Raw genomic sequence first — 24,809 nt, 5'->3', positions numbered from 1 at the left:
CACATATAACCAGGGAGAGAAAGGAAAAAATTCTTAGTCTAAATGGAAACTTTGGAACCAGAAATGGGGTGAGTGTGCTGGAAAGCTCCATGACTTGCTACTGTGTGTTCTCAAGTCCCATCCTGGCAGTTGCCTGTTAGGAGGTGTAGTTCTTCTAGCAATTATTGATTAACTGGGGTCCCTTCTCTATTTCTAGGCATTAGGCTCTTCCTCTAAGATATGAGAATTTCCTTGAGGTCTATAGTCTCTAATTTGTTCAGTTCAGTCACTCAGTCGTGTCCAACTCTTTGTGACCCCATGAACTGCAGCATGACAGGCTTCCCTGTCCATCACCAACTCCCAGAGCTTGCTCAAGCTCATGTCCATCGAGTCGGTGATGCCATCCAACCATCTCATCCTCTGTTGTCCCCTTCTCCTGTCTTCAATCTTTACTAGCATCAGGGTCTTTTCCAATGAGTCAGTTCTTCACATCAGGTGGCCCAAGTATTGGAGCTTCAGCATCAGTCCTTCCAATGAATATTCAAGACTAATTTCCTCTTGATTGGACATTTACAAATTCTAGGAAGATAAACATGTGAGCTATTGGCTATGTTAATTAATCAGGTAAGAGGAATCCTTTTACAATGTATATCTATATCCAATCATCACAATACATGCTTTAAGTATTTTGCAATTTCATGTGTCAATTACTCTCAGCAAAGCTTTAAAAATGCAAATTCCATCAATCCATGCCTTTTCCAACCCATAAACAGGATATTAGAGGTGTGAAGCTTGGTAATATCAGACAAGAGTCTCCACAGTGTATGGAGAGTATCCTAAGTCACCTTTGCCTTGTGACTTTTTGTTTTATAAAGTTAATTTCCCACTTTTCTCATTTTCTTCATCTTAGATCCCACAGATGAATTTTGTTTAAGAAAGTAACTCTTGAGTTGGTCTTTGTTCAGCTAGTATAGGCCTGGTGCGTAGGAAGCCCTCAAGAGGTGTTTTCTGAATGCATAACACTGAAGCAGTAGGAACATGACAATCACTTATGTGGAAAGAAATGCTGGAGGAAGCATAGATTCCTAGCAACTGTGATGGGTGTAAAACAGTAAAATCCCCAGCAGGTATCCCAGCAGCAGGAAGAAAAGGAGGTTCCTTTCTTCTTACACCTACCACATTTTCTTGTGTGACATTGGTTCGTGTACTTGATTTCCTTGAGACTCATTTCCTTATCTGTAATGTAGGATTAAATAATACCCAGCTCAAAAATTGCTCTAAATAATTTCCCTAACAAGTGTTAGTTTCCTTCCATTCCCTCTCCTCTAAGGTGAATATTTGCGTGAACTGAGCATTGTTTAAAGCATATAGTGGCTCAGATGGTAAAGAATCTGCCTGCAATGCAGGAGACCTGGGTTGGGAAGATCACCTGGAGAAGGAAACAGCACCCCATTCCAGTATCCTTGCCTAGATAATTCCATGGACAGAGGAGCCAGGAGGGCTACAGTCCATGGGGTCGCGAAGACACAACTGAGCGACTAACACTCACTTTTTTTCCTAATATGTTGTGATAATATATATGATTTATAATAGTGTGTGTGTGTGTGTGCTTAGTCACTCCGTCATGTCCAACTTTTTGAAACACCATGAACTGTAGCCCACCAGGCTCTTCTGTCCATGGGATTTCTCAGGCAAGAATACTGGAGTGGATTGCCATTCCCTTATCCAGGGCATCTTCCTGACCCAGGGATCAAACCCAGTCTCCTGCATTGCAGGTAGATTCTTTCCTGTCTTAGCCACCAGGGAAGCCCACATAATAGTATATTTGATATATATATTGCTGTATATCGTATATGTGGGAGTATTATGACCATTCCCTAGAGTCGCCTGTGATCTACAGGATGCCCAATGAACAATTTTTCATTTCTATTCCTTTGTTGTGTGCCATTTTGTATAACACAGACAATTTGAAAGACACCTGGAACCAATCTTCATGTGTAGCCAAAGCAAAGCAGTGACAAAGTTAGACCTTTCAGGACCAGTACAACATAATGCTTATGTTACTCCTGCTGACCTGGGAACTCCTCCCTTAATTTGAAAGAGAATTCTGAATTCAAGAAGAAGGATGCACAATAAGGAATTGCCTTAGGATAATTAGTGGGAATCCTCTCCTTGAGGCAGAAGAAGCTTGTGAGCAGCACATGGTCACTTCTGCCTTGGGTAGAGTCCCAGTGCCCTGGGACAAGCCACAGATAATGTGAGGTCTGCGTGTTGTCCCCCGTGGCTCAGAGACACCAGCACGTGTGACTCCACCGAATGCCTCACCCTGTCTTTATAGCAGAGCCTGCTGTCCATTTGGCTGGATGTTCAAATCAAGGCATCCACCTCCCTCAAGGCTGGATGTAAGGCTTGAACTAGCATCCCAGAGAAAAAAAGGTCAGCACTTTGATACACAGCTTCCATGAAATGGAATTTTAATGAGCAGAAGCAAAACCTGATCTCCTTGCTCAGAAAGCCGATGTCTTTGTTCTTTTCATGTCATAACATTTCACTAGCTCCACATCTCCCCTTTTATTCCGGTCCTTCTCCTCTAAGAACTAAAGAGAGGCCGCCTGTGTCTCTCGGCAGTGTTTCTCACCTAAGATGTGTGGATTTGTGTGTTTAAGGAAACTCTTAGGAAAGGTGTCTTGCGGTGTCAAGGTTTGTTGTTCTGGAGTTCTGTTTTAGAGGGAAAATAGTCAAATTTCACCAAATTAATCCAGTTCGCTGTTGTGATTGGGGAACATGTGGCTTTGGGTACGTGATCATCATATAAAGCTCTTCTATCATCCTTCACATTATTGACTCATTGCCGGTGGGGGCACAAAGGAAAAGATGCAGGAGCCAGAAAGCGCGGAGAGATTTCTGAGAGTTAAAATAAAAATCCACACCTTTGATGTGTGCTTTTCTCCACTTCGAGAAAATATACTTAAGAGTCTTTCTAAAAATAAGGCTTTTGTTTCCACAGCACTTGATGGTTAAAACTCAGATTGCAAAGGCAAAATTTGGGGAACTTTGTCTTCCCCATAAACAGATACATGTGGGCGCTTCTGGACATCGTCGCAGGCTGTCCTCGAGGTTGCCGGGAGTCTACACGCGTGTGCGTGAGCAGTCCGGTGTCAGCTCCTGAGTGCAGTCAGAGGGCAGCATGGAACTTTAATGAGCTCGATCAAAGTGTTATTGTGTCCAAAGGCCAAAAAATATAAGAAACACTTCGAACCCTTTTATCTGCTGCCAAAACAGAGTGGAAAGATAAGTAGTGGAGCCCCGTTCTCAGTCTCCAGACCATGCTTCTTTTGTGCTTTTCACTCTTTCACGATTGATGGAGACGTGGTTTAAGAGCAGACTTGCGTATTCCAGGCGCTCACCCATTGCTCAGGTCGCAGAAGTAATTTTCTCACACAGCCTCTCCTTGTTAACAGCAAAGTCATCGTAGGAGTTGTAAAACGCTACAGCCAGTCTCTACTGGCTGGCAAGCTTTGTGCTCACATTCATGTTCTGCTCTTGTCCTAACAGAATTATGTCAGAACAGTGAAAAATTCTGGGTTTGGAGGGAACGCTGAGTGTGTCCGAAGCTGTGCTTTACCACGGGTGGGTAAACCAAAGCCTGAAGTAGAAGAACATCACAGATGCACGGCGCATCGGACATGAAGCACATGCTTGCATTTAAATCACGTATATCTTACTTTTTTTACTGATGTAATTGTGAAATATGTTCTTTTTGCATTCATAATTAGGGGGTGGAACAGATGGTGAAGGCTTAGTTTAAAATAATCTGTCATTAAAATAACCTAGCTTACTGGTAATTCTTCACTCTAACTGGAGATAGGTCATAGGGAAAGAGTTCGGGGTGATTTTTTTTTTCCTCTTCTACATTGGAATGTTGTAGAAACAACCACTCATTTCAGAGTAGTCTTGTACATGAGAATTGCCTCTATAAGGGCACTGGAGTAAGATTTCACTCTGAAATTTGGTTGCAGGGAAATATGCAGGGGATAAAAAAAAGAAAGCAGACACAAAACAACTTTGACAAATATAAATCCATTTAGCACAATGCATTAAACATTAGTATATACCTTCAATCATGAAGCTATAGTTAGTTTTATACCCTGCAAGGAAATAGCCTCATCATTTGACAAATACTGTTTGAGGCACTCGGCTTTTGGGGTTAAGAAACTGCGCCTTACACTTTATATGTTACTCTGATGTCAGGGGATATAAATTATAATTACAGGCATTATTATTCAGAGACGCTGTGGCTCCTGACTTGTGTATCCAAGCCTCGCTGCAGCATGCGTACCTCATAGACTTACTGGGATGTGACAAAGGAAATCTCTCATCAGCCCTGTCGAGATGGCAAAGAACTGGTTTTAGTAGTAAGAAAACTGTCTTGATGAATCAGATACTTGCATGCCTTGAAAACGTCTGTTTTACTGTTTCTTCTAAGATTTTGTTCTCCATCTGCTTTGAGGAAAGCAGATAGATTTCAGCGTGGCTTTGTAATAAATCTTCTCAAGGAGGAACTAGCATTAACATTTGTGTTGGTTCTTTTTCATCTTAATCCAACCTTAGTTAATAATCAGAAAATTCTACATACTGAGTAAGAAGATGTAATTAACCCTTTGACCCCAGAATCTTAATTGGCGCCTGTTGAAAACTGTGGGCAGTTTAAAAAAAAAAATAAAATAAAAGGTAGCCTGCAGTGATTGAAACAGCTCTATATAGTAGCTTTCTTGATTCAGAATTTTTGAAATTTCCACTGAACTTTCAGATTAATCATATCTGGTTCCCAAGACTAATTGAATGTTTCCTCCTTCCTCCCACCCTTTAAAATTAAGACATCCACATTAAACCAATATTGATGCTACTTTTAAAACTTTTCTAAGCAGCAAAATACAGCTAACTATAGACAGGGATGACCCTGAAGCAGAAGGTAATGGTCATGTGAAGAGGGACCTTGCCAACCTGCTGACACCAGGTTTCATATCCCATTCTTTATTTGAAATATAATTATACCCGAGTTATTGATTTTATCTCATACTATAGATACAATTGACTCAGATGATAGGCATGAAAGTGAAAAATATGAAAAAATAACCTGTTTTGTTTACTTCTGCAATGGCAAACAACTAATCTGACTAGTTGTTTTCCCCCCACCAAATTGGCTGTTATTTTTAATTGAATTGACTGGATGCTTTGTGTCATGTAGACATAGCCTCATTTTAATCTCACCAGGAAATTGGAACATGTGTCGAAGCCTCTGTTTTTGCCAAACAAAACTGGCCAGTTCTTAGATCACCGCTGCTTAATAGCATCAGATGTTTAGCCTCCAGATATTCCTTTCCCCTGCCACGGTGCCCAAACCTCCTTTAGTATTTTGCAAGTATATTGAGATGGGAACCTACTTTAAAAAACATAATCCCTTTCAGTGAGAAAGCAAAGGATGTGTGTCAGTGACAAATGAATAGCACTGAGTATTTTGGAAGACTATGAAAGGATCCAGTCTAACTCTGATCTTCTGAATGTCAGGAGATATCCCAGACTATGTGAGACATCTGTGGCATCAGAATCTGCAAATAATCTAACAGCTCCATAAACAGAACTCTTGGAGGAAAGAACTGCCCTTCATCTTAGTCGTTCTAATGTGTGTGATGTGAGGGAAAGAGTTTTGGGCTTGGAGGTAGAACTGGATTCCCTAAGTCTTATTTGAGCAGTTGTTAGATGCTGGCTAAAGATAAATAAGATGTCTCCCTGCTGTTGAGAAGTTCAGTCTCTTTGGGAGTTGGATAATTCTACTCGGGTGATGGGGCTTCCCATATGGTGCTAATGGGTAAAGAATCCACCTGATAATGCGGGAGACACAGGAGATGCAGGTTTGATCCCTGGGTCAGAAAGATCCCCTGGAGAAGGAAATGGCAACCCACTCCAGTATTCTTGCCTGGAGAATCCCATGGACAGAGGAGCTTAGCAAAATACAGTGCAGAGGGTGCAGAGCGCGCGCACTCGCGCGCACACACACACACACAAACACACACACACACCCGGATGATACAGTGGCATCAATGCTTTTTTAATACTATGGGAAGTGGTGTGTTTAATCCTGGCTCTACCACTAGCTGGCTGTGGTCTTACCCAGCCACTTACCCTCTCTGTGCTGGATTTTCCTCACCTGAAAAGTGAGAGTTTAGACTGCAAGGGGTCATCTCTGTGCCATTAATCCTTTCTTCTGCTTTCATTCAGTCCTTTGATGGTCACTGGTTCCCACAGAAGATATCTTCTATCTCTCTCTGTGTCCCACTGATCTGACAGTGGCATTTTAAGGTTTGAGAAGATGGCTTACACAACTCCCTGTGATTATATTCTAGACCACAGCTCTTAAGTTGAATAGAAAAAACCTAATTAGGCCCTTCTCTCCCTGGAGAAGGTCAAAGAGGCAATCCTAATCCTCATGAATCATCCTTAGGAGACACCTTGCTTGAGGTGAAGACATGTTGAAATGAGATGCTCCTCAAACTTCTACAAAAGAAACTTCTCCTTTTTTGTACTTTTGGTTCAAAATAAGCTTCCACTGTACCACACTGGAAGCTTGAAAGTTTGGTTCTCACGAGGCTCGAGAAGGCTTGGCAGTTTTGTCAAAGATCTTAGACTGTGTTTTATTTTCTGTCCCCTAGATGCTTCCAGGGAGATATTACAGAACAAAGGTGACCTCTTGGGAAAGTGACTTATGAATTCTTTTTATCATTCCACTCCCCATTCATCTCCCCCAAATGGTAGGATTCTATCATGGAACAAATCATTCAAAAACAAGGAATGATTTTTAAGAAGTTATAGGCTGCCTCGATACAAATATGTTAATTTCAGAAATGCTGTCCAATTTATCTTTTCATTAATGTCCTTGTATCAAGTAGAAAATCTTTATTTTTAGTGGAAGGCAAGGCAGTGTTGGAGAAGGCAATGGCAACCCACTCCAGTACTCTTGCCTGGAGGATCCCATGGATGGAGGAGCCTGGTGGGCTGCCGTCTGTGGGGTCGCACAAAGTCAGACACGACTGAAGCAACTTAGCAGCACCAGCAGCAAGGCAGTGTAGTGATTGAATCCGACAATCTGAGTTTGAATCCTAACTTCATCGTTTACTAAGGTCAGGCACATTGGCTAACTTTACTAAACCTCAATTTCCTTGTATGTAAAATGTGGATAATAACATAATTACTTCAAATGCTACTTGTAAAAATTAAAAGGGACAATGCAGCCTACTAGTATATAATAAATGTGAGCTATTATTATTGTACTATCTTGACCAGAATCTTGTCTATTATGTAATCTGCTTTTATGTGGTGCAGTACAATGTGACTTTTGAATCGAATTTTTGAATTGTTTTCAGAACCCACTTGTTTTCACCCAATTGTTTTCAGAGGAGGAGGTTGGATACTTCTCGTAGTTTTTGATCAGTGGGGCTGTGAAAAGGAATCAGGAAACATGGAATGAAATTTCATACACACACATATTCCCATAATGATACATACACATACTTATATACATATATTCAATACTTTATATACATATAAAATTCCAAAAAAGTTCAGTATTTTAAGAGACTGAAATTATCACTGAGATTTAAGGCCGTGTATTTTTCTACCTGAATTTTACATGCTTCTTCCACCTTTCTGTATTTAAAAATTATGTCATTAGTTTAATGTTGCCGTATACCTTGTTCCCAGTGAGGGTTCCCTGTATTTCCAAACTCACAGCCTTTGTAAATATCACTAATCTTTAAAATTTCTTTCCCTAGGCAAGCAGTGGAGAAGGCAATGGCAAGCCACTCCAGTACTCTTGCCTAGAAAATCCCGTGGATGGAGGAGCCTGGTAGGCTGCAGTCCGTGGGATCGCTAAGGGTTGGACACAACTGAGCGACTTCACTTTCACTTTTCACTTTCACACATTGGAGAAGGAAATGGCAACCCACTCCAGTGTTCTTGCCCGGAGAATCCCAGGGACAGGGGAGCCTGGTGGGCTTCTGTCTAAGGGGTCGGACACAACCGAAGTGACTCAGCAGCAGCAGCAGCAGGCAAGCAGTACTTATGCAACCCACTTGATGAAAAATAAATAAAACAAAATCAAGATGTGAGGATGATGGAACATATAAAATGCACTTGCAAGATTTTGAAACAAATTTGTTTTCAATTTGAGTGATATCCTTCAGTTGGGAGTCCATGATGACTTACACCACTCATCAAACTGAAAATGCAGCCCTCTATTTGAAAAGTAGACTAACATTTCAGGAGCTGCAGATAATATGCAGTATTCTTCTTTTCTCCCCCCTTTCTTTTTTTCTTTCCATTTCAGGAGTTGTAATAGAAACTAGATCTATCTCTATAAAGCTTTAATATAGAGTTTTGCAAAAAAAGGATTATAATTTATGATGCTTCAGCCTGTAAACATTTATCCATAATATATTGACTTTTCCTATTTGTTCTAATACAGTAGTCACTGGGATTGAGGATAATAATCCTCTATTAATTAGCAAATTATTGACATCCATAGGAGCATAAGTGGTGGTTTTACTTGTTCTTTATATAGGAACTCTTTTATTCTCTTGTTCCATTACAGTTTTCATTCCTGTTCAGCTATTTAATAACTGTGCTGTTTCAATCTCAGTAACTACTGAATTCAAAAACATAATGGCAACATGGCCTAATTTTATATATAAATGCAATGCATCTTGATCAAATGACAGAGACATAAGGAAGTGCCTGAAATAAGGGAAAGCTAGCTTGTGGTCTTAATTCAGACCTTTTGTTTGTTCATGTATAATGCAGTAGTTAAAGATCTTAGATTTCTGTTAAACATGAAGGAAAAGTGATCTTAAATTTGGTTATGTGTTGCTTTGTATTAGATGACTTATTAACAAAATCTCCATCACATATACTTACTAACCTTTTTTTTTTTTTTTTCTGCAGTCCCTGGATGGCTTTGTATTTGCACTAAATCAAGAAGGAAAATTTTTGTACATTTCTGAAACAGTCTCCATCTACCTAGGCCTCTCACAAGTAAGTAAAACCATTTTAGATTCTTGACAGCAGTTGTGAAGGCTCCTTCAGCTTCATGCCTGTCCTTTTTCAACAGATATTCTGCTTGGAGTGAATTATCCAGTTTATTTTTTTAATGGCTCTCCCTGACTCTGCTCACAAAGTCATTGAGAAAGCTGTATGTCAGTTCAGAATGTTTGGCATCAACTTGTGCTCAAAACTTGAGTCCCCCATCCCTAACCCCTAAGGATCATTATTAATTTATTGAGAACAAATGAAGTTTCTTCCCTTGGTTGTTTTGAACTTTGAAACCTCTGTGCTCGGTAGGAGAGGACACACTAATAGTGCTTCCCTTGTGTCCTATTACTGGATATTTATGGAGGACCCTGCACTGTCCTGGGAGCTGACACAATGACAGGGAGTCATTTGGAGTCAAGAAATGCTGAAAGAGACCATTAAAATGTGTTGTGGGGAGGAACGGTTCCTGCAAGTATGCATTTTGCTGCCTTTGCAAATGCTTCCTAATGCAGAAAGACGATTTCATAAAATAAGATAATCTTTTGTTATTTGACATTTAATTACCCACATGTGTCTGTCAGAGGTGAAAAGGGAAAAAAAAAATATGGAGGCACATGGGGGCAGGGGACAAAAGCCCTAGATATTCGTTCTTGATAGTCCCCCTGGAACACAAAAATTTGACTTTTGTTCAATTCCCAAACACAGGCTGCCACTACAGAATGCCAAAATACCCTGAAGAAAAGTTTGCAGTTCCACTAATTATCCAGATGTTTTCTCCATTAAAATGCTGAACATCTGGGTATCCGTGCCCATACAGGTGATTGGCTGAGCCTGACCGTTTTCATCTGGTGGTTTGGCACAAGAAAAACGCAGTTCTGTGGGAGGGATTTTGTATGTATGTGATGATCTGCCAAGTTGGATAATCTCCTTCTCATTCAGTTGCTCCTTTGAGCTAAAGATGGAGCTGAGATCTGCCTCTCTCCTCTTAGGCAGGACTCACCCCAGACTCACTGCTTCTGAGAGTTGGCACTGCTGTAAGGAGGCAGCCTGGCTGGAACGTTTTGGCTGTTAGTGAGTTTGCCGGGTAATAGCTAAATCAAGAAAGACATTGGGAAATAATAAAGAGAGATAGTTGGCATTTGACGAGGGTTGGGGGAGGGGGAGAAACACTGCCAAATTTAATTATTTACTTTTGAGAATCCAAGCCCGGGGTGGGGCGGCGGACATTAACTCTTGCTTGAAGGATGTGCAAGTTATTGGCTGTAGTGTATCTAGCAATTCTGTTTTATGTGGACTTGAACAAACCAAATGATAGGAACTGGGCTATTGTCAACTCAACTCAATATTAGTATTCTTGTGTCTCACAGAAATCTCTGGTTTTCTAATGGCTTTTAATAGACTTGAAGCCTTATCTTAATCTGTTTGAGACCTAGTACTGGGAATCACCAATGTTGAAATTGGTGTGCCACCATGTTAACACTGTACAGACCTGGGAAAGCCACTGTTTGTTGTTCTGCAGTGCCTGTCATATATTTTGTGCAGGCTATCCAACAAAGTTTAATAAGCCAGTGAAGAAGAAGGATGAATAATTAGTTTAAGCAGGTAAATGCTAATTAGGGAACTCCTGAAAAGCATCCATTATATACTAGCTCAAAACACGTTTTTACAGCCCTGGTTAGTGGTGTAATCCAAATTCTGTCAAGGCAACTGCATTTTCTGTAATTGAGATGTGTATGTTTGCTTTGCATAACAGATGGCTCTGTATGCTTAGACTGATAGCTAGGAAAATAATAATTGCATTATTCCGGCCAAAAGAATATTAGCTCTTGGGTTTTGGCCATTTCAGCCAGTCCTCCTGCCAGCACAGCATATGCACATATATGGATTGGATTTTCAAGGAAATTGATGCATCTGGAATAGGGTGGCCATCTGAAATATCATCTGTTCAAGAAAAATTTGGCTTTAACCCTGTGCTGGTTTCTCCTTAAAAGTAAGAGATTCCACTGCTTCTCTCCTATCACATGAAGTCAATCTTTTCCTATAATCTGAGGCAAACCATTGAGGTTTCCATAGGAATAAAACAGCCGTGCAGGCATGGTATGCTAGCTGGCAACTTCTGTACAGTTTTCCCCCGCCTCTGCATGGGATGGGTTATAAAGTAAGTGTGCATCAATAGTCGGTGTCTCGGCTCACCCAGGGGCAGATGCTGGCCACCGTGGGCTGTGGCCCTGTGTGGAGGTTGTATTTCATGTCACCACAAAGAGTCCAGTGTGCAGCTGGACAAACGTGGTATGGACAGAAGTCTTCGTCTGAGGGCATTATGCAACTGAAATGACGAAGGGTAGATCACTCCAAAGTGATTTTTGCATAAACCAATGTACATATTTGGAGTTCGAAACAAATTTAGAACTCCAGAAGTTAGTTCTGGGTCAACATGGAAGTAATCTGATAAGAGCGTAGTATGTTTTTAAATGCCCAAAGAATAAGGGGGAAACTCTATGCTAAAACTTTGGGAAAGGTTTTCCAATCCAGTTAATGTTCTCAGTCCTAAAAGAGTAATTGGGTTTCCTGAGACATAACCCTTCCCAACTTTCTTCACTGCCCTCTTTCAGTTGTGGAGTATGGAGTGCTCACTGGTGACATCCAATGTAAAGGGTATCCAAAGTTATTCAGTTAAGTACAGTCTTAATCCTTTAAATACAGACACACACACCCTTAATTAAATGCCAACCACTCTGTTCATATCCTGCAACTTTGACTCAGTGATTTTTCCATCAAATTCTTGACAGTGATAAGGAGTCTATATAGTTATGTTCTCTCCTTTCTTTTTTAAGCAGTGATATTAAATCAAGACAATGTGTACCATCAGATATGTATCCAGTGAAACTGCTAAGGAATATTGTGAACATGTCAGTTTGTTAGAGCATAGCTGTGTCTGCATTTATAACTCTCAAGATGTATCTTCCTCAGTTTTCTTTTCTTTGAACATGTAAATAAATATGGTGGCTCTAAAACGGCTTATGTTCTCAAGAAAGAATTAGGATTCTTTTTTGGCTCATGAGGGAACTGAGCAGAGGAACTTCTAGCAAGCTCAGTTGTGTAGCATGAATATAGAGACAGCCAGAGCAGGTTTTTCTCCTCCACTCCACTGAGGGTAACTCCAGGTGTCAAGGATGTGTGTTTGCCACTTACTGCCTTTAGGATGTTTTCATATCATCTTGATGATGGGGATGAATGACATCATATGCTATGATGTTGTCCAAACATCTTCAGCAGACCTTTGACTTTGCCAGAGATAATCATTTAATTTAGCCAAGATATGGTTTCAGGTTGAAGAAAACGCATTGTTGACTTGCATCCCTAGGTGTAAAGATTCCCGGGTACTCACTACGCAGCCTTACCTTAAAGGAAGGTCCCCAGATGTCGTTGCTGAGTTTGGCTTGCATGGAGATTAAATGACTTCTTATGACTGGTCATGGTGCCTGGAGCTGCTAAAGACAATCTGCTCCTCACGTAAAACGGAATAGGCAGAAGTGAAAGCAAGGCAAGAAAACAGAGTCATTTCCCTAATACTGAAAATGAAGCAACGATGGATAGCCTGCTTTTATGGAACCTCTTCCAACGTGTAAGGGGCTTAATCACCAAAGAATCCAAAAGAGACTTTATATGATAAATAATAAGCATTTCTACTTCAATATAGGAGTGGAAATTAAAGTTTATAGAAATATTTATTTGTTGATTTAAACCCTCCTCTTTCCAAAGAAGAAATAGCTTACATAAACATATTCAATAAAAAGTAATGGCAAAATAGAACTAGGGTCTAGGGAAAAGAAAGGTAAACATAAGTAATCTGTTACTGCATAGTAAGAGAACAGAATAAAGGTTTATAAGAAGGGATATAAATGATCTGATAAAGTATCAAATTTACCTATGAGCTTCCTGGCAACCAAAGGAAGAAAGGAAATATAGCCAATTATAGCCAACAACCAAAAATAAGGAAGTATTACTTCTTAAGGAAAAGAAAGTTTTTTGGTGACTGAAATATTAAATCTCAAATACAATTTCTGTGGGAGCTAATATGTGGATTATGACATATCAGTTTGCTTCCACGGGAATCCACACTCAGAACAAGGCTATAATGACCCATAAAACTAAGGTGAGCACACATATTACAAACCACATAAGGAAGCAGAAGATACTGCTCCCCTTAGATCATTTTGAGGATGATGTTCTGACATGCAGTACTTACAATGGCATTGAGTAACTTGATGTTTTACGTGCTTTTAAATCAGTTTTTCTTAATCCATATTCAAATACCGCATTTTCTTTTAAATGCTGATGAGAAAGTCAAAATTTTATTTGCCAGAGGCAGAGGACTTGGGTCACAGTTAACCGGAGGATAAAAGTGGACCCTTCTGAAAACATTTTATCTTGAAAATGGGTTACAAGATGATGATTCTGATGCACCTATGCCAGAAAAATGTTTTCAAGTTAACAGAATTCTGTTTAAAGCATAATGGGTCCTAGAGCAGATGGGAAGTTAACAGAGTTTTCCACTGTGATATCATAAGGAAATATACTATAACCAGCTAAGCCCTCTCTTGAAATATACTCTTATCACCTGCCCATGGCCTCCAGTGCCCAGCTTGCAGATGAGTCATTTTTTTTCTTCTCACCACATCCCCATTCTGGTAGAAGATACTTCCGTGCCATTGCAAGCCAGCTAGAAGGAAGCTGCAAACAAGGTTATGCATTGGCTTGGTTCAAGGCAGCTTGCTGAAAGAGATAGGGTGGCTGCAGCTGTAAGAGCTAATGGAGGTGAAAGTATAAAGGTATCGATGGTCATTTAAAGTTTTGGCTTTTTTTTTTAAGCCATGCAGATATATTTACCATAAACTCCTTTCCCCATCCTGCTGTTCATCTCCATATTTTAGGTTTCTCTGCATTTGTTTTATAGAATGGCAAATAAAATTACAGCTTTAGCATACGAGTACAAGGTCAAATAAATGACAGAGCTCAGTCTATTTGTGAAGCTATTCTGGAAGGGAACCATGGTGCCAAATGTGGTTTATTTGAATAATAAAGAAGAATTAGATTCCCCTGATAACTTGGCTGAGGGCCAATAAATCACTGGAGGTTAAAGATGCTTTGCAACCGCCATGTCTTTCTTTTGCTTTTCCAAAGTGCAAGCCTCAACTCTCCCATTCTGTGTTTTTCAGTGCAAATCAGCTTGAGGTTACTATGTGGTTAATATTCTCACTTCCATGCTTATAAAAGATTATATATACACACACACACACACATATTTCTTTAGCAGGGTGAAAAAAAGAAGACATTAGCTTACACATTATTACTCTTGTTAGGCATCACCATGTCCTAGATAGGTAGACTATAAAGGCAAAACAGGTGTTCTTTCAACACAACAGAGGCCTTATAATAATGGAGCCAAGTGTTAGCACTTTTTCAATCTGTGTGTGAAATTGATGCAGCACTAGGATAACCGGTGTTCCTTCAGTCAACAAATACAACTCTCCAAATATTGCTTGGTGCCCCCTCTTAAAGTCAGTCAAGTAAAAAAATAATAATATTAATAAAGTCAGTCAAGTAGGCATATCTTAATTAAAAAAAAAGAAAGATTCATAATTTTCTACAGCTTGTGTTTTGTCATTTTTGTTGGTTTTTAACCTCAGTAAGTCTGCATTTTTCTCCTGTACTAATCGTAAAAAGTTCATCACTTCTTGTGCAACAAAGAAAAATGCCCTTTTGAATGTGGAAGCTCAGAGGGTTTAGAGACTATTGAGAAAATATAAGTATCAAAATAATTCAGAAACAGGACAAGGCGCAGTGGCACATTATCAATTTACAACATTTAAATTGATAAATGCTTGGTAGTGAAGGCCTACAAGGGCACTTTGAAAAGCAAATAGCGACCTGGTGAAGAAATTGATTTTCCCCCCCGAAAATGACTGCATGATGCATCATTTGACTGCATGCTGTCCGAGTGCTTGACAGAGATAATCTCAGCAATCCCACGGGCGACCTTATCGTTCTCACCAGGGCAACTTTGTCTCCATTCTGACTTTGTGCATGTCAAGGTTCCTCCCGGCAGGATCCTTGGGGGAAAAAGTTCCTCTGTTCGATCCAGATATTGAACTGCTCGCTCTTCCCCATTTTCCTCTCCCGCCCCCCTGCACCCTCCCAAATAGGCAAACACGCCTCTTTATTTCATCCATAATTATGAATGAGCCGGGCGGAAGACCACAGCAGTTCTGCGCACCAGATCTTTGTGGAAACCCTTATTCCCATTTAGTTCACAGTTCTAGGTGATAACCTGTATTAGCAGGGATCATATCATCAGAAAGAGGAGAAAAATTCCCTCCTGTTCTTCTATAGTACATGGGAGTTCTTAGCAAAATGGACAAAGCCAGCCAGTTTCTTTCAGCCTTGTACTTACAAGGAATTTTTTTTCTCTCCCCTACAATCTTTACACAGAAAGCTGAAACTGTTTGACTCCACACCATTTAGTTTCTGATAGTGTTGTTCCCTCACCATCCAGTAATTCTGAGTATTTCTCTTGTAACTTTAAAATGATGTAATATTGACATAAGACCCCAAGAGTACGTCACTGTGGGCTCTTGGGCTTTGAACTGGCGTGGCAGCACCTGTGGAAGAAATCTGATAGAACCCAGGAGGCTTCCTCAGGACCAGTGGTGTTTGGCAAATATTTTTCTGCCGGAGAGGGATAATTGATGATTTCTTTATGTTTAAAATATTTCTTTTGGTGTGTATGGATGTGGATGTGTGCACCTTTCTGTTTATTATGATTATCTTCCTGCCACCGTAGCTTGTCCCTAATCATCACAGTTCTCGATTAGCCACTTCTTGAAAGCAGCCAAAACCCTGTCCAGGGTTGGCACCCTGAAGCTCCAGTCCCCACTGCCTCTGACACCCTCAGTTCGCCCAATTCCACCCCTTTTACCTCCTTCTTTCATCCACAACATTAATTCTGAGTGAACAAGACGTGCTTCCTTGCTTTTGACAAGATTTGCTGCAGTCTCATGCGACAAAAACCCAACACTCATTCCAGATTCAGAAAGTAGGATTTATAACAGCATTTTAATTTAATGTTGGATGTCGAACATATAAAGAGATCACAGTAGTACTAGAGCTGAAAATTGATGCCTTTTTTATTAGTGTCCTCTCAGAAGTGGGTGAGACGCTGTTTGTGCAATGGAGCACAGAGCAGCACAGTCAGATGAATGAGGATATGCTATCTGCAAGGAATCATATTTCAAGCCACTGTCGGCCTCTATTGATGTGCGCAGAGTTGAAAGGTTATGCTAGTAAATGCCATCCGAATTTCCAGCATTAGAAATCGGTGGAATAATCTGCTGGCTGTCACTTTATGCTCAGCCTAAATGCACTGCATGGGAATGTTTTACTTATTTTAACTCCAAATTAATTTCTTATTACTGGTGCATGGCTTTCTCTCTTCCATGCTTTCATCGGTTCCCAAATGGGACTGATTTTTAACCGGCCTTCAGAGTAAACCAAAATCCCTGAAAGAAAGTGAAAGAAATTTGCATCATCATACATGAGAATTATCTTCTTTTTACTTATGCCTTTGAACATGTTTTTTAGCAGGCATTGAGGCTAAAACACACAATGTCACTATGCAAAAAGGGCTTTTCTAGTTAGGCTGAATCACAGAATCACAAGACAATAAAAGATAGACTCGCTGTTTTCAAATGTATAATTTGAAGACCTTTTACATTGCTTCTTAATTTCTGGAGTTAGTATGATCAAGAGAAAAAAGAAAGTGTAGCATCTTCATTTTATGGGATCAAGAAATCTAAACTCAGGAAAAAAAATAATTTTTGAGACACTAGCTTGCTTTATTTGTGTGGATAAAATGGGTTTTTTTTCATATTTATTTTTAAAGTAGAGCACTAAACAAAAGTAAGATGGAGAAGAAAATTTAGTCATCATTCTAAGTCCGTAATTTATTCATTTTTAAATAATGAAACGGTGTTTTTCTGAATTAACCCATGTATTATTCATGCAGGCACTGGCGATGTAATGTCCCCAGTTTTCTGGAGAGCAGTGTACATTTCTTTGCCTGACAAGCAGTATTTTCTATATGGTATTAATTTAATGGCTTATTTTATTATGCAAAGTTGGAAAGTAAAGATAATTTCTGTCTATAATGTGGTGCTTATACAGGCAATATATGCAAAATAATACCTCTAAACCTAAGCCTTCCTCAGTTAGCCTGGTCCCTAGGAGAGTGATGAGTGAGGGCAAACTGCTCATATGAAGAATTAGAAATAACTTGACCTCCTGGGAAGAAGGTCATAAAATCGTTAAATTCACGCAAAATCCAAATTTCATTTCTACACACACACGTTCAATCTATATTGGGTTTTAGCTCTTACATAAGAAGGCATGGTTTTCATAACAGGAGTAACATGGCAACAATTTCAGTGACCATTTCACTTGGACTATAATAAGGAAATCAACTAGGATTTTGCATGAGTTCTAGAACCAGGCTGATAACCCGAAAACCGGTGCTGACTTTAGACAACAAATGCCATGTGGCTTTTTATCCTTCTTACTCCCTCTGCCCCCTTTGGATGACAGTCCAGAGATGTAATCTCTTTCCTAAAGAGTCATTTTTAAAGAGACTGATAGCAGTTGTTCCAATGATTCAGAGCATCTTTTGATGTGTATTCGTATAAACAGATGTCTGTTCACATGCCTCTATATGTAGATAAATGTATAAAATTGGTTTCCTTCCAATTTGGTTTTTATGCTTACTGTACTTTTATCTACAGATATAAATAACTTCCAAAATGATTCACTGAAAGAGCAAACCAGGTTTTCCTTTGGGTATCTCCTCCCCATTTCGGCCTCCTATAACTGCAAACTTAACCACATTCAATAATAAGACAAAAACTTCCTCTGATGCTGTTAATTTTTAATGTACTGGCAGATTAAATCTATTGCCTCCAATATCTATGCAGACTTTTTTTTTGAAAGCAAAAGAATGTACGCACAAAGAAGTTTTCCCTGGGAAAGAAAAAAGTGGTTTGAGATTGGCAGTTTTTAGGGCAAGGCAGGACTCCTGACGGGGCTTCCCTGGTAGCTCAGCTGGTCAAGAATCTGCCTGCAATGCAGGACACCCTGGTTCAATTCCTGGGTGGGGAAGATCCCCTAGAGAAGGAATAGGCTACCCACTCCAGTATTCTTGGGCTCCCTTGGTGGTTCAGTCAATAAAGAATCCACCTGTAATGTGGGAAACCTGAGTTCAGTCCCTAGGTTGGGAAGATCACCTGAAGGAGGGCATGGCAACCCACTCCAGTTTTCTTGCCTGGAGAATCTCCATGGACAGAGGAGCCTGGTGGGCTACAGTCCATGGGTCCCAAAGGGTCGGACACAACTTAGCGAATAAACAACAGCGGGTCCTTGGCAGAGGTGACAGAGATCACCTACATGCCAAGTGTAGCATTTTGGTAGTCCTCAGAAGTTTGTCAGGAACAGCATTTGGATATCAGGTAAAGAATCATATATTGCATTTAGCTTTTTTCCTAGGTTTTATAGAAGCAAGTTTTGTATCAAGCAGTTGCCTTCCTTTTGGCCTCTCTCCCCAATAGGAACCTTACTTTGGAACCACAGGTAATTCCTTTTATAATGCTTTGCCAAGAAAACAATAGAAAATTGCCTCCCGATGAGGAAAAAGCTAAGGCTTTAAGAAGCAGATACATAAGGGATGGTTTCACAAGTTTTAGTATAATACTATAGCCTGTCTTGACTGTCAGATGTTTGTACTTTATTAGCTGCTTAGGTCTGATTATTTGAAGCCCCTAATTGTTAAGCTTGATACTCTTAGGAGCTTAAAATTGCATGAAATGTGCTTGGCTATATATAGCAGAGATAGCAAGGAATGTTTCCAGAAAGCCGGCATCATAGCATTAGTTAGGATCTGGTCCTTTCCTATGAAATGTACAGGTTGGCTTTGTCTTAAGAAATGTTGAGGCTAGCCAAATCACAAAATGACTGCATAAAGATTATTTGTATTACACAGTGTTCCTTTGGTGAGTTCCATTCTTGCTTTTAAGTATCTGTGAAAAAAATCATTGTCTACCTGATGAATCAAAGTGGGGGGGGGGCAGTGAAGGAAGGGGAGAGAGGCACAAAAAGTGTTCAGAGGTATTCTGTTGTCGAATCAATCAGAAATGACTGTGTGAAACATGAGATTCTGTTGGCAGACAACTTTTTAGGAGCAAGCAGATCCCAAGCATGGGGATCTCCTCGCCTCAGTTGCCAAGTGTAAGGGGAATGTTGTTTGCAACCTGGTCATTCTAGTTGTCCAGGGTCATGTCAAAGCACTTGCAGTGGAAGTTAGGCATGCCTCTGATGTTCTGTCTGCATATCTGTGTCGGGAAGATCTCCTGGAGAAGGAAATGGCAACCCACTCCAGTATGCTTGCCTGGAAAATCCCATGGACAGAGGAACCTGGTAGGCTACAGTCCGTGGGGTCGCAGAGAGTCAGACAAGACTGAGCGACTTCACTTTCACACATTCCCTTAGGATAGAAGATGCAAATTTGAGGAAAATAAGAGGCGAGAGTGGGAACTAATTCCCTGAAATTATAAAAAGAGAAAAACATAATTTTTCCAGTTCATTGATTAGAATTGACATCCCAGAGTTTGCAAAGAGCAAGAAAGGACCATGCCGTTTCACTACATCTCCAAACCTTTTCAGCTGAGCAGACAAGTAAATCATACACTGACTGGGATTCATTCAGTTCTTTAGTAAAAAACCCTGCAAGTTTGGGTGTTAACATACATCGAAATTAGAAGAGTTGAACGGAAGATATTTCTAAAATGTCACAACTGCTCCGTGACACTAGATGATATGTTTATCCATTCATTATCGCTGAGAACACCTGGGGCGGTGCTCAGGAAATCAGATAGCGCCTTTTAAAATAATTATAAAAGAGGCATAGATTAGCAGGCTGAGGGGAAAATAGACAATCCTGAATCATGATGTTACTAATTTTGATCTGTTTGAGGGCATAAGCTTCCAAGTCACAACAGTGTAAGAGCTGACTGCAACTGTCAGCAGCTCTGAGGAGAAGGAATGAAAGCAGGACTGTTTCTGAAAAGCAAATGTTTTCCTGGAGGTGAAATCCCAGCATTCGCTTTCTGTTTATAACATTAAGACATGCCATTGGTGGTATTTGCCATTGTTGGATCTGGCTTGCGTGCTGAGTCATTTCAATCGTATCTGATTCTTTGTGGCCACATGGACTGTAGCCCACCAGGCTCCTCTGACGACGGGGATTCTCCAGGCAGGAATACTGGAGTGTGGTTTGCACACCCTTCTCCAGGAACCTTCCCCATTTGGGGATCAAACCCAGATCTCCCACATCAGGTGGATTCTTTACCTCTGAGCCACCAGGAAAGCCCTGGTTCCTGGCGTGGCCTGCCTTGTATCTATTAGACATTTCTGCCTTTGGAGAAGCAGGAGAAGGCCCTCTGGACTAAACTCCTGGAAACTTGGTTTTCGTCTTGTCTCTGCTTCTGATCAGGCAAGAGACCTTCGAAAAGCCTGGATCTTAATTTTACTTAAGTGTGAAGCAGAGGGGCAATTTCTCAGGCTCCTTCTTCTTTAAAAAAAAAAAAAAAAATGTGCTCTCTGAAATTCATTCAGCACTGGGCGTTTTATCCTCAGCACCAGGGTAGGGGGTGGGGGAGGGGAGCCCAGCAGAAGAAGTAGGCTATTTTATTTTTAACCTTCAAAGGAATTTAGTTGAGCAGATGCTACCCTGAACTAGTCAGAGTAGAAAAGAAATGATATGGCTTTTAAAGGGCACATCTAGCATATCTACTGGGGTAAAGTAATTCTGGCAATGCTTCAAAGGATATAACTTTTGATGGTAAAGTAGGTAGGCTATGGAATGAAATCACATATGGCAGGCTGTCAAAGTCTCCTACACTTTCAGTACATTTATATAAGTGCAAATGGAAGCTGCTTAGATGGAGTCCTAAGCAATTTCCTGCTAAGACTGCTTTCAGATTATCTGATATTATTTGACTAAATTATCTCTGTAGAAGCTGAGGACAACTTTTATGATCAAATATTTTGAAATTAGTTTTCCTCGTTGGCAGATTATCTGAAATATGAATTGCTCTCGTTTGAGCACTTGAAATTGAAAGGCTTTGGTAATAGCAATTATATAAAAACAAGGGTACTGAAGTGCTGTATATCATGCTGAAGGGGATATGTTTATAGGTCAGTGATGTCAATAACTGTAGTTCTCCCAGATACCTCGCCATTACCCTTTCATTCTGGGCTGATGCAAAGGACAGACTGACTTTCTCTTCTTCACGCGTGTTTCATTTTTCAGAACAGATTCCGATTTTTATTGACTCTAGACATTTAAACATAATCAATTCATATTTATTACATATCCCAGATGTAGGCTGTCTAAGAGTGTAAAAAGTGCAAATACACTGAAAATTTATGTAGAGTCTTAGACAATTATGTGGTATTAATATATATATGATTGATTTGTGTGTTCTTGATGCCTTCTTTGTGACATACTGTCCCTCTGGACCTTTTTTATTCATGTATATAACCTCACAGTGAACCAGAATTATAACTAACATTTATTAAGCCCTTACTTTGTGCCAGGCATGGTTCTTGGCACTTTACTACCATTAAGTTTATAATCCAAACTATCATTAGGTGCAATTACCATTCCCATATTATAGATAAGAAAACTGAGGCTCAGTGAGGTTAAATAGTTTGCCCAAAGCATTACAGCTAGAAAGTGACAGGACTAGCATTTGAACTTATCCCACTTTACTCTAAAGTGCTCGATGTTAACTATTATTATTATTGCTAGCTGCCTCTGGGAAGTGGTAGTACTTAACAAGTAGAATTATTCAAGGTTTATGAAAGAAGAGAAGCTGAGATTTGGAACAATTAACCATCCTGCTCAGAACCATAAAACAGTTATTCTCACAATGCTAGTGTCTATAAATGAACTTCTGACAGCATCAGTAAAGTTACCTCAGTTCAGTTCAGTCGCTCAGTCGTGTCCGACTCTCTGCGACCCCATGAATCACAGCACGCCAGGCCTCTCTGTCCATCACCAACTTCTGGAGTTCACTCAAACTCATGTCCATCGAGTCGGTGATGCCATCCAGCCATCTCATTCTCTGTCGTCCCCTTCTCCTCCTGCCCCCAATCACTCCCAGCATCAGAGTCTTTTCCAGTGAGTCAACTCGTCGCATGAGGTGGCCAAAGTATTGGAGTTTCAGCTTTAGCATCAGTCCTTCCAATGAACACCCAGGATCGATCTCCTTTAGAATGGACTGGTTGGATCTCCTTGCAATACAAGGGACTCTCAAGAGTCTTCTCCAGCACCACAGTTTAAAAGCATCAATTCTTCGGCGCTCAGCTTTCTTCACAGTCCAACTCTCACATCCATACATGACCACAGGAAAAACCATAGCCTTGACTAGACAGACCTATGTTGGCAAAGTAATGTCTCTGCTTTTTAATATGCTATCTAGGTTGGTCATAACTTTCCTTCCAAGGAGTAAGCGTCTTTTAATTTCATGGCTGCAATCAGCATCTGCAGTGATTTTGGAGCCCAAAAAAATAAAGTCTGACACTGTTTCCACTGTTTCCCCATCTATTTCCCATGAAGTGATGGGACCAGATGCCATGATCTTTGTTTTCTGAATGTTGAGCTTCAAGCCAACCTTTTCACTCTCCTCTTTCATTTTCATCAAGAAGCTTTTTAGTTCCTCTTCACTTTCTGCCATAAGGGTGGTGTCATCTGCATATCTGAGGTTATTGATATTTCTCCCAGCAATCTTGATTCCAGCTCGTGCTTCTTCCAGCCCAGCGTTCCTCATAATGTACTCTGCATATAAGTTAAATAAGCAGGGTGACAATATACAGTCTTGACTGGATATAGTCAAAAGCTCTGATATTCAACATTATTTAGAAATACTCCAAAATTCAGTAGCAGAGCCTACTAATAAATATAAGGGTCTAAACCCAGAGTACCTATGATATTTCCTTCACATTTGATATATATTCATGCATGCCAGCATTCAACCAATTCTGAGTGACCCACATGTCCAAATTAAAATAAACTGAAGCTATTAACAACTAAGGCATAGTTCCTATCCTCAATGACCCAGTTCCATCGACATGGTAACCAAGCTACAGTGACCTATGATATCTAGGCCTCAGATATTTCAATGAATAATGAATGTCACATATTCCCATAAAGAGATGCACTATAAACCACAGGAATCGAGAATGTGGATAACTAGTTGCCTAGAGAAGTTTACAAAGGATTTACTAAAGAAATGGTGTTCGGTTCAGGTGTTCATGGGCATTTCCCATCTGGAAAAGGAAAAGGTGATATTCCAGGCAAAGGGAGGCATATCTACAAGGTCATTTCTTATGGCAAGAGGTGAGTCTGGAGAGTTAGGACTGGACTGACCATAAAGAATGCTAGAGGAAGCAAAGAAAAGGACTTTCTCTTCTAGACCCTGGGAAACCATCAAAAGTTTTAAAGGGAAAAATGAAACAGTAGATCTGTGGTTCAGGAAAAAAAAATATTCTGGCAAAAATATTTAGAAGATACTGAATAGATGGCAGTCTTCCAGTTAAAAGGCAGATAGATACCTTAGGAAAGAGACTTTTTAAAAAGAATTATAATAGAACACATCAGTGGAAGTAAAGAGAAGGGGGGATGGTTTTGAGAAGCCTCTTTTGGGTAAGATAAGTGCCTTGATGACTGATAAATGTAGTGGAAAACAAAGAGGAAATGCATTTTTACAACTTAGTTCCAATCTAGATGTGAGACATTTGAGAAACTTGTGGGACATCATTGAACAGGCTCCAGAGCTCAAGGGAGAGGTTGGGGTCAGAGTTACAGGTAGGGAGGTGGTTAGCATCTAGATTGTACCAGGGCCTGAAGGAGGCAGATGAGATTACTGAGGATCTTGGATTTGCAGTTCAAGAAGGAGGGAGTGGGAGCTGTTGAGAAGATCCCAGTTTACTGGTGGGTCAAGGATGAGATGAAAGCATATAAGATGAAACACAGATGATCAGAAAGCAACCTGGAGCGGCTCCTCCTCTAGGAGAACCATGGATGTTGCCATTAGAAAAGTCAAGAAAGCTTTTTCAAAAAGGATGTGATCAAATGTCCTAAAGTTATAATATTACGAGGACAGAACATAGCCATTGCATCCATCAGTTAGAAGGTGACCAGTGATTTGAGAATCATCAGGAGCATCATTTTGGCTGAAGCCAAAATGCAGTGGGCTGTTGAGTGAGTGGTACCAATATGTTTGGTGAGTATTAGCCTCTGCCGGAGAAGGCAATGGCAAGCCACTCCAGGACTATTGCCTAGAAAATCCCATGGATGGAGGAGCCTGGTAGGCTGCAGTCCGTGGGGTCGCTAAGGGTCGGACACGACTGAGCAACTTCACTTTCACACTTTGGAGAAGGAAATGGCAACCCACTCCAGTGTTCTTGCCTGGAGAATCCCAGGGATCGGGGAGCCTGGTGGGCTTCCGTCTATGGGGTCACGCAGAGTCAGACACGACTGAAGTGACTTAGCAGCAGCAGCAGCCTCTGCCAGGAAATTCAAGGGTGAGAAGGTGCAGAGGGTGAAAAGTAGTTTGAAGGAGAGCTGGGCTTGATGGGTC

At 40.4% G+C, this 24,809-nt stretch overlaps 1 protein-coding gene across 1 annotated transcript in view; it reads left to right on the top strand.

Moving 5' to 3' along the window:
* The window catches only part of NPAS3 (neuronal PAS domain protein 3), a 981,309-nt gene that overhangs the window by 699,766 nt on the left and 256,734 nt on the right, over positions 1–24,809 (top strand). Inside the window, exon 5 of the mRNA XM_088829495.1 lies at positions 8,977–9,066. Coding sequence (XP_088685621.1) covers positions 8,977–9,066 — 90 coding nt within the window. The remainder of the gene's footprint in view (positions 1–8,976; positions 9,067–24,809) is intronic.

The sequence above is a fragment of the Moschus berezovskii genome, chromosome 21 (genome assembly GCF_049115385.1).
Source record: "Moschus berezovskii isolate FMDL1 chromosome 21, NW_MosBer_1.0, whole genome shotgun sequence".
In the NCBI taxonomy this organism is placed as follows: Eukaryota; Metazoa; Chordata; class Mammalia; order Artiodactyla; family Moschidae; genus Moschus; species Moschus berezovskii.
The sequence above is the reverse complement of the archived record's forward strand: the minus strand, read 5'-3'. Positions and strand labels throughout refer to the sequence as shown.